The sequence below is a fragment of the Eptatretus burgeri genome, chromosome 9 (genome assembly GCF_056783735.1).
Source record: "Eptatretus burgeri isolate ZD-2024b chromosome 9, Ebu_testis_v1, whole genome shotgun sequence".
Taxonomy (NCBI): domain Eukaryota; kingdom Metazoa; phylum Chordata; class Myxini; order Myxiniformes; family Myxinidae; genus Eptatretus; species Eptatretus burgeri.
The window spans coordinates 5,610,378-5,622,877 of NC_140969.1; the positions used below are offsets into that span (position 1 = coordinate 5,610,378).

Here is a 12,500-nt window from a genome sequence, read left to right on the forward strand (position 1 = left end):
TAAAATGTTATATTATTATGGGGTTTTTTTTATCTTTTTTTACATGGTCTCAGTTCATGGAAGAGCGATTACACAGAATAAATCAGGACACAACATAACAAAGGGAACAGCAGGATAAAGGGGAGACACCAACAGTAAGGTGGAGGGTGAACGTAGAAGGAGACAGACAAGGGATGCAGGTAACGATGAGGGGTAAGGGAAACCGCAAATGGTAGACAATATGGATACATCAACAAAATTGTGCTTGACCAGTTTGTGATTTTGTCAAGGTCTGAGGAGAGGGAAGAGGCTGCTGCCTGTCTGATGATAACTCCACTCTGCCCTGACATCGCTCGTCCTTCTGACAAAGAGATAAAGAGGATTTCTCAGAGAGTCGGTGAGATCATTGATGAGGATTAGGAATAATATTGGGCCGAGAAAACTACTTTGGGGTACTCCAGCCTTGTCAGGGAGAAGACATGACAGGGTTCCGTTGAGAGGCACACGTTGTCTACGAGAGTGGAGGAAATCAGGACGGTAATCCAAGAGTGGAGTTGGCCTTGGATTCCATAGGCAGACATTTTGGAGAGCAAGGTAGGATGCCAGACTGTATCAAAAGCTCAATATACGTCCAGAGAGACGGCCCTGATCTCGTATGTCTGACATTGAGTGCCTCCACCATTGTTGGGAGAGTTGAAGCAGAGTGACCAGGTCTGAATCCGAATTGACGGCAGACTTCTAAACCTCATACTGTGGAGAAATTCACACTCTTTGCGCAACAGTTAATCTCTCAGCCATGATGGATCCATCTGAAAGCAAAGATGGAAAGAACATTTAATGGCAATAAAGGAGCTTTCAAATTAAAAAAAAATGCTCTAACGGTAATAAAAACAGAGTATTTATATATTTAAAACAGGGATTTAAATATGGATCACCCTGTAATGGCCTAGGATGGTGCTGCTCTGGGAAGGTAGCTCCACCCACTGCCAGAGAGGAGTTTCTTTTTTTAAATGCAGATGTTTAACCTTCAGCAGCTTTTTCGTAATCGTCCATGAAAGTTTAATGGGTCTGTAATGGCATACTTTCGAGGCAGCAAGAGCTTCACTCCAAAGTGTCCTGCGCGTGAGGAGATACGTTTTTGCGGGTTCTTTATCAGTAGTGTGATGAGCCTTCCTTTTGAAGGATTAGATTTTGCCTTGCTTTCTCATACCGACTATGATGGGATGGACCTTGGCAAACTGAGAAAGCTCCCTGCATATTATAAGAGGTCTTTAATGCTTTTGGATTAGATATTTGCAAAGTACTCTTTGTTCCGTCTTGAAGCTAGGCCCGGTCATTCGCACGTGCAAGTGCACTGCACTTTACTCAACACTAAATTTGGACCAATGTAACGATCGATTCTGCCTAACATCCTGTTAAATTTTTTAGCTTCATCGAAGTAAAGGCCAGAAACACAAGCCTCCTTGGAGATAACGTGAACGGTGTACGCGAAGGAGGATGCTCACAATATATTTTTGCATCTTTTAACCTGCTGAGATTCCCTGTACGCAAGCCTTCCTTGAAATTGAAATTTGCCGAAAGCTGCAATTGTGAGCAATGTTGAATGAGCATCATTGTGATGGTGGGATATCCACGCAACGTGCATTATTCCTACCCCCTGTCCTTTCCATCGCCTTTACATTGCATCCGTGAAGTGGAATTATGATTCATTATATGCAGCTCTGTCGGTGACTGAGGTCCTTGCTATTTTAATTTTCTTCTCTTGTCTCCTTTACATCTTCCCGCTACATTGGAAATTTCGTATCGCCCTTAGAGCTTGACCTATCTTGGCTCAACTGACTGATCTGGTAAACCTTGGCTGTTGAGTTAAATTGCAGAAGCAAGTACGTCCCAGAAATAATCAGCAGTCTGCTTTCCTTGCGCTGCTCGTGCTCGCTCTGCCCAACAACCGCTCGTCGCTCCCTCACCGTTTGGGTCTTGTTTCCATAATTTACATTGTTTTGCTACAAGGAGGAAGACATGAAGTAGCATTTCGTGCACTGAGCTTATTTTTAGGTCATGGTGATTTCATAATTTAAAATTTAGTTGGGGGAGGGGTGGGGGATGGTGTTGTCTGTAAATATAATTTGCAGATGTGACATTGTGAAAAGTATCGATGAAGAATAAACAGAGCAACAGAGAAAAGAATAAATGGACAATACAATGGCAGCACAAAAGGAAATTGATTGTTTTGCCATTCTATAATATTCAAACAGGAAAATTATTAATAAAATGTGAAACCAAAAATCGTTTCCACGGGGTATGTTGGTCTTTGCTTCAATGCGAGCCTCAACTTTGTAAGATGAAAGCAAAGGAGATACAAGGAACAAAAGGGATTGTTCATCGAGTTGGCAAAGTAGCAGGTGCACGTCAAGCTATATGTCCTTTGGCTTCTTTCCGATTGCCACCAGAAGCCAACATTAAGACAGAAATATTGGGGGGGGGGGGAGGGTCGTAGTGGCGGAATTGATGTTCATGAAATGAACGGCTTAACAATTAATCTTTTCAACAAGAACAAAAAGTAATTCTTTTGATTTGATGTTGATAACTTAGAGTGAAGGAGATAGTAATCTTGAATGGATCTTTGCTGGGGTGGGGCGAAGAGAGGAACTAACGGCCTGTTTCCGTTAGATTCGTACGGAGCGGAGCACGTTTTAAAGGTATGTAGCTTACAATTGAAACAACGGCTCAGTGCTGTGGACTCTGCTGACTGCCATTTTCGACAACACAAACGCATAATGATTTGTGTACAATAATTCCCAAAGTTAAATTTTTTGTATCAACCTCAATTTGATTTTTGTGAATATATATGACAGAGTTCAAAATCGGCTTGGCATGCTGAACGTTTGAACATTGCTAATACTTGACATCAACTGTACCCCACGGATGGAGGTTTCCTCCCCCTCCTGCACGAATTCACAGGTGTTTGGGTGACGTCGTACTTGGTCGTTGCATCTGTGGTGTGTTCGTATTGAGCATCCATGATCGGCAGTCTATTTAACACGGGAAGGAAAAGAGAAGGAACTTCTCCCACTGCGGTTGGATGGTGTGGAAGCACTGGTGATTGAAAATGACAGCTCGTTGTTCTTTTCCATCTGACATGTAATTCCATGAGGTTCCTGCTGTGTAGTTTGGTCCGATGGATCCAGAAGGCACTTGATCAGTAATGTAGATGGTTGGACTGTAATCGCAGTTTCACATTGCCAGTAGTGAATTGGCCGTCCTTGGCTCGTGCGGACTTAGCATTCATCATCATTTCCATATGCTCCTTTTTATTTCGACCCAGGGTCAGACTCGTGCATTTATTTTTTATTTCTTTTGTTCACTGATTATTTATATATTACTGGTGGATCAGTCGGGAACTTCACCTTTTCAAATCAGCATCATGTAGCCACTTTGCTTTGGGTTCACTGCATATAGTCAATATGGATGACTCGGTGCCGAGTGAGAGGAGAATTGAAACGATAGCTTCGAGCCTGGTGACTTGTTACCTCCGCCACCATAGGTGGACGGAAGTTTTGTTTTTACCCCCGTTTGTTTGTCTGCTTGTTTGTAAGACAGGATATCTCAAAAAGTTGTGTCCGGATTCGGCCGAAACTTGGTGGACATGTTGGGAGCATCACATGGACAAATTGGTTAAATTTTGTTGAAGATCCAGATACGAGAATTTTATAATCTTTTCAGTGATTCTTCACTATTGAGAGATGGGCCCAAAGACAATTATATAGCACGATATTTCAGAACGTTGTGCATGAATATGGACGGAACTTGGTGGATGAATTGAGTCGGCCTAAGTGACGAGAACAAGCCGATTAGATTTTGGTTAAGGTCTGGCTGCAGATCCAGCCTTTCAGTAGGGTTCAAAACTAAACTGTTCAGCCTGGCATAGGTATGTGCTCGACCGAGTGCCATTTTAGTGCGATATTTGTGGTGTATTTTGTTGCCTCTTTCCTGATTATTAGCATCCGTCAAATTATTTGGTGACCGAAAGAGCAGTGTAAGTTTTGTGATTAGTTTCTCGACTTGGTCTTCATGCTTAATAAATATTTTGATTCCACCCACCCTCCATCCTGTAGTCTCAAAAAATTTTGACCATCCTTCAAGCTGACTGATTCCATTTACCTGCAGTTATCATGGTTTTTTTTGCGTACCGGCAGGAAATAGGTCGTGTTAGTTTGGGTCATGTTAATGGGGGTAAAAAAGATTGCAAGAAGTGATGGTGAGGTGACATGAGATGGTGGTGCACCACTTGCTTGAAACTGGAGGAAAGAGTGGAATTGACCAGCAGTGGGATTTGAAGTCTTTAACCTCGATGTGTCATGGTTGTCACAACGTAGCATATATGGATAACATCATGACATCTCCCTTGCGGTTCTGCCATGCCATTGAGATCACCGAACTTTCTTTGGGCTCGACTTGCTTCTGGCACAGAGAAGTTTGAAACTTGTCCGTGAAGACGCGACGTCTATGACGGTCAAACGGAAGCGCCTCGCTCCAGGCCAGTTCAGCCATCGACTGCCAGCCCTGTTCGCCATGGCCATCTGCGGAACATTGTGCCGCTGCTCCGCTTCCTCTTCTTTCCAATTTGTGACTTGGTTTCTTGTTTCGGAAGGGTTTTTGAAGATTCATGAGTTTTCTGTTTACATGTATGCATTTCTGAAAGTTTGTTGTGCATAAGTTTCATTGCTTGGTCCTGTATCGTTAGTGCATTTTGATAGTAAGTCCTAAACCGTCAGCAGCAGCAACAATTGCTTTGGGTATGCTCCGCTTGTTGTGCGCAGTTCCGCATCTGTGAAATTTTTTACCAATTAGGGTTTCCTCCGTTCAGACTCGAATAGCAGCGGCATATCGAGTTTTGTTTTGCCCTCGCTGACGTAAAAACGAACGCAACTTTCTTTGAATGGAATGGAAAAACCAGTCTTCATTGTGAAAGTGAGTGTTGCTGTGAGTTGGCGGAGAGGTAGCAAGAACAATGGGTGAAATGGACGGAATGTTGATCGAAGTATGCTAACCGCCTTGGGGAAACGATGACAATCTGTCGTCCTCTCCGATTGAACGCTTAATGCCTGAAATCTCATCTCCTCCTTTCTTCCCACGGTGGTGAACATACCATGCGTTGATCAACGTTCTGTTGATTACATCTGTTGTTTCTTTGAGTAGTTTCATCGGAATGGTTGATTTCAGATTTAAAATGTTTTATGCACTTAAAAAAATATACATAAGAGAACATTTAAAATGTTATTTATTTGGTTTATTTGGCCTTGTGCATGTTCGTGGAATTATTTACATGAACTCTGCCAAACTGGAGAGCTAAATAATGTGTTTAATTTTATTCACAGCTGCACTCCAAGCCCGTTAAAGTGATTCCATACATTGCTGCGTTGCAAGCACCTCTTATTGATCAAGAAGCAGGATGCGCCGATCCCGGCTGTAGCTCACATTCATGGTTATCACGGCATTAAGGGAAATGTTTTATTCTGGTCCGTGCTGCTTCACGCTGGATGTTTTGTCTGGAAGCTCTGGGTGCTGGTATTCGTCCGTTGCATTGAACACGTCCACTCAGTGTGGTCTTCAAGATAACAAATCCCTGTCAAATGCTGCAGAGTATCACTTTTGAGGAAGGCAACGCGTTCGACCTGATTAAAATGAATAATATTGTTATTGTTATTATCATTGTCTGTCAAATGTGTTCATCTTGTCTGAATTGTTTTGGAATCATTTTTTGACTTCAAATTAAGCAAAATTGGTTCTGCTACTTCGTCCCTCCATCTTATCCTCCCACCCTCATAATGATGATGATGATGCTGATTATGACGATGACGAGACTGCTGTTTATCTAAGTTTTGAACACTCGTTCCTTTCTATAGGAGTTTACAGGTTGTTTTTTTTTTTTTTTTTACAACATACACAGGTGCGAATTTCAATGAGAGTTGCCTTTGCAGGAGGTGCTGATGACACCCTCATGGAAGGGGGTACCATGCAATTTGTGTGCAAGCCACGACCACGCAACATCACTGTGATCTTCCGCCCTCTGACGAGGTATTGCTTCCTCGCCTTCCCCCCAACTCTCCCACAAATGGGTCATTCCATGGACATTGGGATTATGACTTTTAAAACATTCAACATCAGATGTGATTATTTAACGTTTGCATTACATGGTGTATTTGTTGAGCGTAACAAATCAAGCAGTTGTGCATAAATAGCAATTAAAATTTGGGAAAATCAACGTTTTGAATACCTGCAATTATTTTTCACAATTCTCTCATGACCCTTTTCCCAGCCACCATTGAAGCGTTAAATTGTATAATATATTCAAAACACTGATGTTAACATTTTTAAAGAAAAGGGTTGTTTTATAAATTCACCTTTTACCAAACTTTCCCTGCAGCACCAGATATTTTAATGGAATTGTTGTGGAAATGACTTCTAGGGGTTAATCGATCCTTTGTATAACTCGAGTGTTTGAGATAGGTGCAAAGTAATTAAAATGTAATATTGTTACGGATTTGGAAGCTTACTGCACTCAACATTCAGGTCCTTGAAGAACAGTTATATTGGTAAGTACGTGTTTCTAGTTAGGGTCCCATCCCTTGTCTAATGGGAATTAAATGTTCATGTGATGCGGAGTTATTTTGATAGTTAGGATTTTTACATCAACGACAACAACGCCACCTTCACTTTCACACGACAACACTCTGCTCGCGGCATTCTTCGCGCGCTCGCCAGCAAGCGCGCACATGGGTGGAGTCTAACAAAGAGATGGTGTCCCTCTTTGGCCAATCAGCAAGGAGCGGGCGTCTCACCTGCCCCGTTTCCGACTCGACACCATCGCCATTACGCACGTGGCCGAAGGCGAGGAGGTGGGCGGTGCCACAAACTCCTCCGATCGGGACTCCGCCCAGAAGGGTGGGAGTTGACCCACTAACTGTGGGCCTGTCCAATGGAGGACGGCCAGGGAATCGTTCGATGGGTCCGACCAATGAGGAAGCGAGTGGCCAGGAGAAGAAGCCCCTCCCTCCTGAGGAGAAAGTGTGGTCGTCTGGACCAGCGTTGGAGAGACGGTGTGCTCGTGGCAGGAGCGTTCGCGAGACAAAGTGTTCGGGGCGTTCTGTCTGGAGAACGTCAAGGTTGTGTCGCCTGGTCGCCTTGTGAGCCTTGTCGCCTGGTCGCCTGTGATCCTCGTCGCCTGGTCGCCTTGTTAGCCTCGTCGCCTGGACGTCTCGTCTTGCCTGCCGGCGTTCTGTCTGGTTCACTTTCGTGCCAGCTGGCATCCGTCATTGCATTGTGTTGCGGGTTCGAGTCCCGCCGAACCGGATCATCGAAAACCGCACGAGGTGGGGAAGTGCGAGACAGGTTCTCCCCTTCGGCTCACCTTCCCTCCTGAGCTGAAGGGCCGAATAAAGGCCGCGGCCATCACTTCTTTTGGGTATTTGTGTGTGCGTGTGTGTCTGTGGGCCCGTCTTCAAGTAGAATTGTTTAAGTGCCTTGTACATACTTGCATTTCTTTTTGTCAGTTTAACTCTGCTCCTTGTGTGTTCCCTCCCCCCAATTGTAAATAAATATCCATTTTGTTGAATGTTTCAGCTCGTTTTTGTGTTTCTTTCATTGGTTTAGCACGGTGCGTGTTGATAAATAGTGAGGGTAAGTTGTGCATTTGGACCGACGGGACCTCGGTAACCATCCGCTCGGGTTACGCACGGGTCAAGCACGGTAACGGCTCGTCCCGTTCGCGCTCCGTCGAGGGTGTGAATTCCTCGGTAGCTCGCCACGTGGGCCTCTCGGTATTTTGAAGTTTGGCAAATAACCCTGTCCCACGCGGTTGACTTATTGACGATTCATGGTTCTGTAAGGGACCCGTACCTTCGGAGTTATCAGAAAGGTACGATCTAGATTCTGGGTGTTCGGTGGAGCCGACTCTACTGCTCCATCTAGCGGTCGTGCTCGCCACCGATACCCGGCCCACAACAATATCACATATGTGTCACTATTATGTTTTGGGTAGCAGGGTAGCTGTTTTTCAGCTACCTCAGTTAGTGACATCCCTGCCCTATGCGAATGTCAGGCTCAGCTGGCTCCAGCTGACAGAACTTGGTATGGGCCCCTTGTCCAGGGTAACGGATCCCCACTGCCTTGTGGGGGAAGCCTCTTCAGGCTAAGGCAATGAGAAGGGCACTCAGATATCAAACTGCAACTGTTGGTCAGCCTGGACAGCGCTACATCACGGATAAGTATGCCCATGAATGTCTGTGATGGCACCAATTTTAGCACCACTGTGCAGAATCTGAAGACTCCTGTATCCATTATGGATATCAATGGCAGCCGTCATCATACCGACTACCTGGCCAGTCTGCTACGCCTATGGCCAGTCTGCATTCACTGCACCTGCAACCATCAATGCTCATAGGAATAGAGAGTGGGAGAGGAATGGCAAACACCTCTACCATGTTAATCGCTTCTTTGTGCAGGTTCTTTTTCACTTCATTGGCACTCGCTCACCTATTCACCACCCATTTCATCCGAAATCCTACAGCGAAGGAAGAGTGATGTCGGGGATAGGCAGTTGATGCTGCTGGGAGTCCTTAATCACGAGTCCACACGTTGGGTGGTCCAAGTGTTATGGTCGTTTCGTCACTGACCAGGAGCAAAAATGACATTCGTATCCTGCTTGGGTGCCAGAGCAGCCCTCTTTAGGGGTAAAACTGCTCTCTCAGGCCAGATAGATGTCAGGTCAGGCCAGATCATATCTGTAACTTGCTACAGGTATCATGTAAACCTGTACTAACCTGTTCCATGATCGGATTGTTGGCGACAAAACCGTCTCCCCCACCTGGTTTCTTGGTGAGGAGGTTTTTTGGATATGGACACCCAGCAGGATTAAAAACAAAACCTGTGAAAGGGCGGAGGAGCTCCTTATGAGCCAACGGCCATCCATATCTAGTGCCCCACTGTGTCTGTGGACGTTCTCCTGCAGTTGGGTTACTACTTATTAGGAGGTTGGTGGCAGGATTTGCACTCCGGCCACCGTAAAACCCTTCATTCCGCAAAACGTTCTTGAAGCATAAAAATTATCTGAAAACCCACTCCGTGGGAGTACCTCCTGTACAGCTTCCCTTTGCAGGGCAGCTCACTGGATGAAGAGATTGGGGCAAAGCCTTCAGGAACCCCAATCTTTGATAATAGGAGGGAAACCACAAGGTAACCTTACCCAGTCAAATTTTGGCAGCGTTTGTCGGGGTGGCACTGAGGTGTTGTCCACCAGACGGCGGTCTCCTTGGCTTAATCTGAGGCGGTCCCTTCGGGTGGGTGCCTGAAATATCCCATCCCTAAGAGAGGATGATCACCTGTCTCTGTTATCATCTGAGCTCAAGCGTTTGGACATCGGTATTGCAGCACTCTCTGAGGTTCGGAGACTGGATTGCGGCGAGATCATGGCGGGTGGTTACACCTACTCGGTCTGGTCGCTCTGATGGTTACAATGCCCAAGGAGATGCTATAGCTGTGTCCAATAAGCTGACCCAAATGATAATTGAGGTAACACCGGTCAACGAGCGTATTATGAGACGAGGGATGCGTCACTCCTTGGGTGTCATTTCTCTGGTCTCTGTATATGCTCTGACTGAGGCGAGTGATCTCACCGTGAAGGATGCATTTTATGCCATGCTCGAGTCTGTGGTTCATCAGTACCCCAGGTGAGATACCCTCCTCGTCTTGGGAGATTTCAATGCTTCGACTGGAACTGATAGGGATGGTTATGAGACATGTGTTGGTCCCCATGGCTCTGCAACTGTGACACAGAATAGCACCAAGTTCTTTGACTTTGCAAGATTTAATGGACTTAGGCTGGCTGGTTCATGGTTTCAGCACCCACAAGCTCATCGCTGGACTTGGTATTCCAACGCTGGCGGTGTGGCAAAGGAGATTGACCATGTGCTCGTTGATGGTCGTTGGAGGATGATCCAGAACTGCAGGGTCTACCAGAGTGCTGAGTTCCTCAATACTGACCATTGGCTTGTTGGAGCAACTGTTAAGTTGCACCTTAAATCCAGGAGAATGGTACCATCCCACCCTAGGCTGGATGTTGGCAAGCTCAAGGATGAGAGAGTGGATGAGGAGTTTGCAAACAGGCTGAGTGGAAATTTTGGGGGTCTGGGTGCTTTGGGAGATCCTGAAGAGTGGTGGAGTGCCTTCAAGACCACCATCCTTGATGTTGCTGGTGGATGTCTTGGAAGTCAACGTAGGGCGAAGAAGAATTTTGTTTCCCAAGGGACACTCGATACCATTGACCAGAGTCGCAGGGCCAGGTTGAATGGCAGAGCTGAGCTGTTCAGGGAGCTGAGGCGTAAAACTGTACGTGCGCTAAGGGTGGACATGGAAGCCCATGTGTGAAGAATCTTTGAGGGGGTAGAGCATCACCTGTGGCCAAGTGATTCTCGTCCTGCTTACAGGGGAATTCACGCATTGCGTTTGTCCAAGCCCGTCCCTCGGTGTATTGCAGGTAGAGCGGAGGGTGGTAGGCTCTTGGCAGAGGAGTCTGAAGTGAAGGCCCGCTGGGCCGGTTACTTTGAGCGGTTGTACCAGGCTGATCCACCAGCTGTCGAGTTGGATATCAGAGGTGTTACAATCCCTGTTGCTGTCCCTCCAATCAACTGTGGCCCACCTTCGTTTGTAGAAACACAGGCTGCGGTGAACCGGTTGAAATAGGGTAAAGCTCCAGGGATCTGTGGCATCCATGCTGAACTTCTCAAGGCTGGTGGAAATTCTGCATTCATGTCGTTGCATGCAGTTCTGTGCTCTGCCTGAAATACAGGCATCATCCCAACTGACTGGAAGAGGGGCATTGTCATCCCTCTCTGGAAAGGCAAGGGTGATCGCCAAGACTGCAACAACTACCGAGGGGTGACGCTGCTCTCAGTGCCGGGCAAGGTCTTTGCTTGGATAATTCTTGATAGGGTGCGCCATCATCTGCTTGAGCATCAGCGTCCAAAGCAGTCAGGCTTTACACCAAAGAGGTCAACGATTGACCGTGTCCTTGCTATTCGTATCTTCACCGAACGCAGACGAGAGTTTCGGCAGGGGCTGCTTGCAGCCTATGCTGATCTCTGCAAAGCGTTCGATTCAGTGAATCGGTATACACTCTGGAGGATTGTTGGTCTTCATGGGGTGCCACCAAAACTGATCAATCTGTTGTCTGAACTATACTCTGGCACTGAGAGTGCTGTGAAATGTGGTGGTACCATCTCTGACTTATTTCCAGTTGTTACTGGAGTTTGTCAGGGGTGTGTACTGGCCCCCACACTTTCAGCACTTGTATGGACTGGATTCTAGGGAGGATGTCGGAGAGATCAAGCTGCGGTGCATCGCTTGGGAATGTCACGATCTCTGACCTTGATTTCACAGATGATGCAGTCATCGTTGTGGAGACGTTAGATATCCTTTTGGGGGCCATCGAGGTGCTGAATGAGGAGTCAGAGCCACTTGGATTATTGGTTTCCTGGGTCAAAACTAAGATCCAGGCTTTCAATGACATCTTGGATGCTGCTTTCCTGTCTGTGCCTGTTTGTGATGAGGATGTTGAGGTCACCGAGAGATTCACTTATCTTGGCAGTGATATTTATGTCTCTGCTGGCTGTGAGCCAGAGGTCAACAGACTTCTGGGTCGGGCCTGGGGAGTCATGGATTCCCTGGATCATGGGGTGTGGCGCTGCCGCTACCTGTGCGGGATGACGAAATTCCGAGTCTTCAGGTCGTTTGTGCTTCCAGTCTTGCTTTATGGATGTGAAACTTGGACTCTGACCAGGGATCTGAGACGGAGACTTAATTCCTTTGGTACCAGGTCTCTTCGGAGAATCCTTGTCTCTCGCTGGTCGGACTTTGTGTCCAACGAGTGGTTGCTGAGAGAGACTCAAATGAGATTTGTTACCTACATAGTCCGTGAGCATCAGCTGCGGCTGCATAGGACATGTGGCTCGTTTTCCTGACGCTGATCCTGCTCACCAGATTCTCTTAGCGAGGGAGTCTCGTGAATGAAGGAGGCTAATGGACCGACCACGTGCCTTGTGGTTGCATCAGGTTTTTCGGCATCTCAAGGAGATGAGGATGGGCCAGGCATCTGCCTGGGTGATGGCCAGACGGAGGCCCCTTGAAGTACTGGCGGAAAGTGGACACAGTGACGCGCTGCTCTGGCGCATGCTTCCACACCTGACTTGACCTGACTGCTCTCTCCACATGGAGAAGGGAATATAAAAGGTTCCCCAACGAAAGCTTGCTCCACTAAGGCTTACCTGCCTACCATGGCAGGTTGGTTATCCATTTCTCCGGTCGACATACATCAAATAAAAATAACTTTATAAACATCAAGAAGCTTAAGAAATGTAACATCAAGACGTTAAATTTCTGTGCCTGCAATGTGCGCACGCTGCAAGACAACATCAGCCGCCTCGAACAACGATCGATCTGCCGTTATTGGCCGTGAACTGGAGCGA

At 46.5% G+C, this 12,500-nt stretch overlaps 1 protein-coding gene across 2 annotated transcripts in view; it reads left to right on the forward strand.

The window, feature by feature from the left end:
- Window positions 1-12,500, forward strand: part of EXOC4 (exocyst complex component 4) — a 324,065-nt gene that overhangs the window by 213,893 nt on the left and 97,672 nt on the right. For both annotated transcript variants that reach the window (XM_085893972.1, XM_085893973.1), the window contains exon 9: window positions 5,961-6,057. In XM_085893972.1, the coding sequence (XP_085750098.1) occupies window positions 5,961-6,057 (97 nt within the window). The remainder of the gene's footprint in view (window positions 1-5,960; window positions 6,058-12,500) is intronic.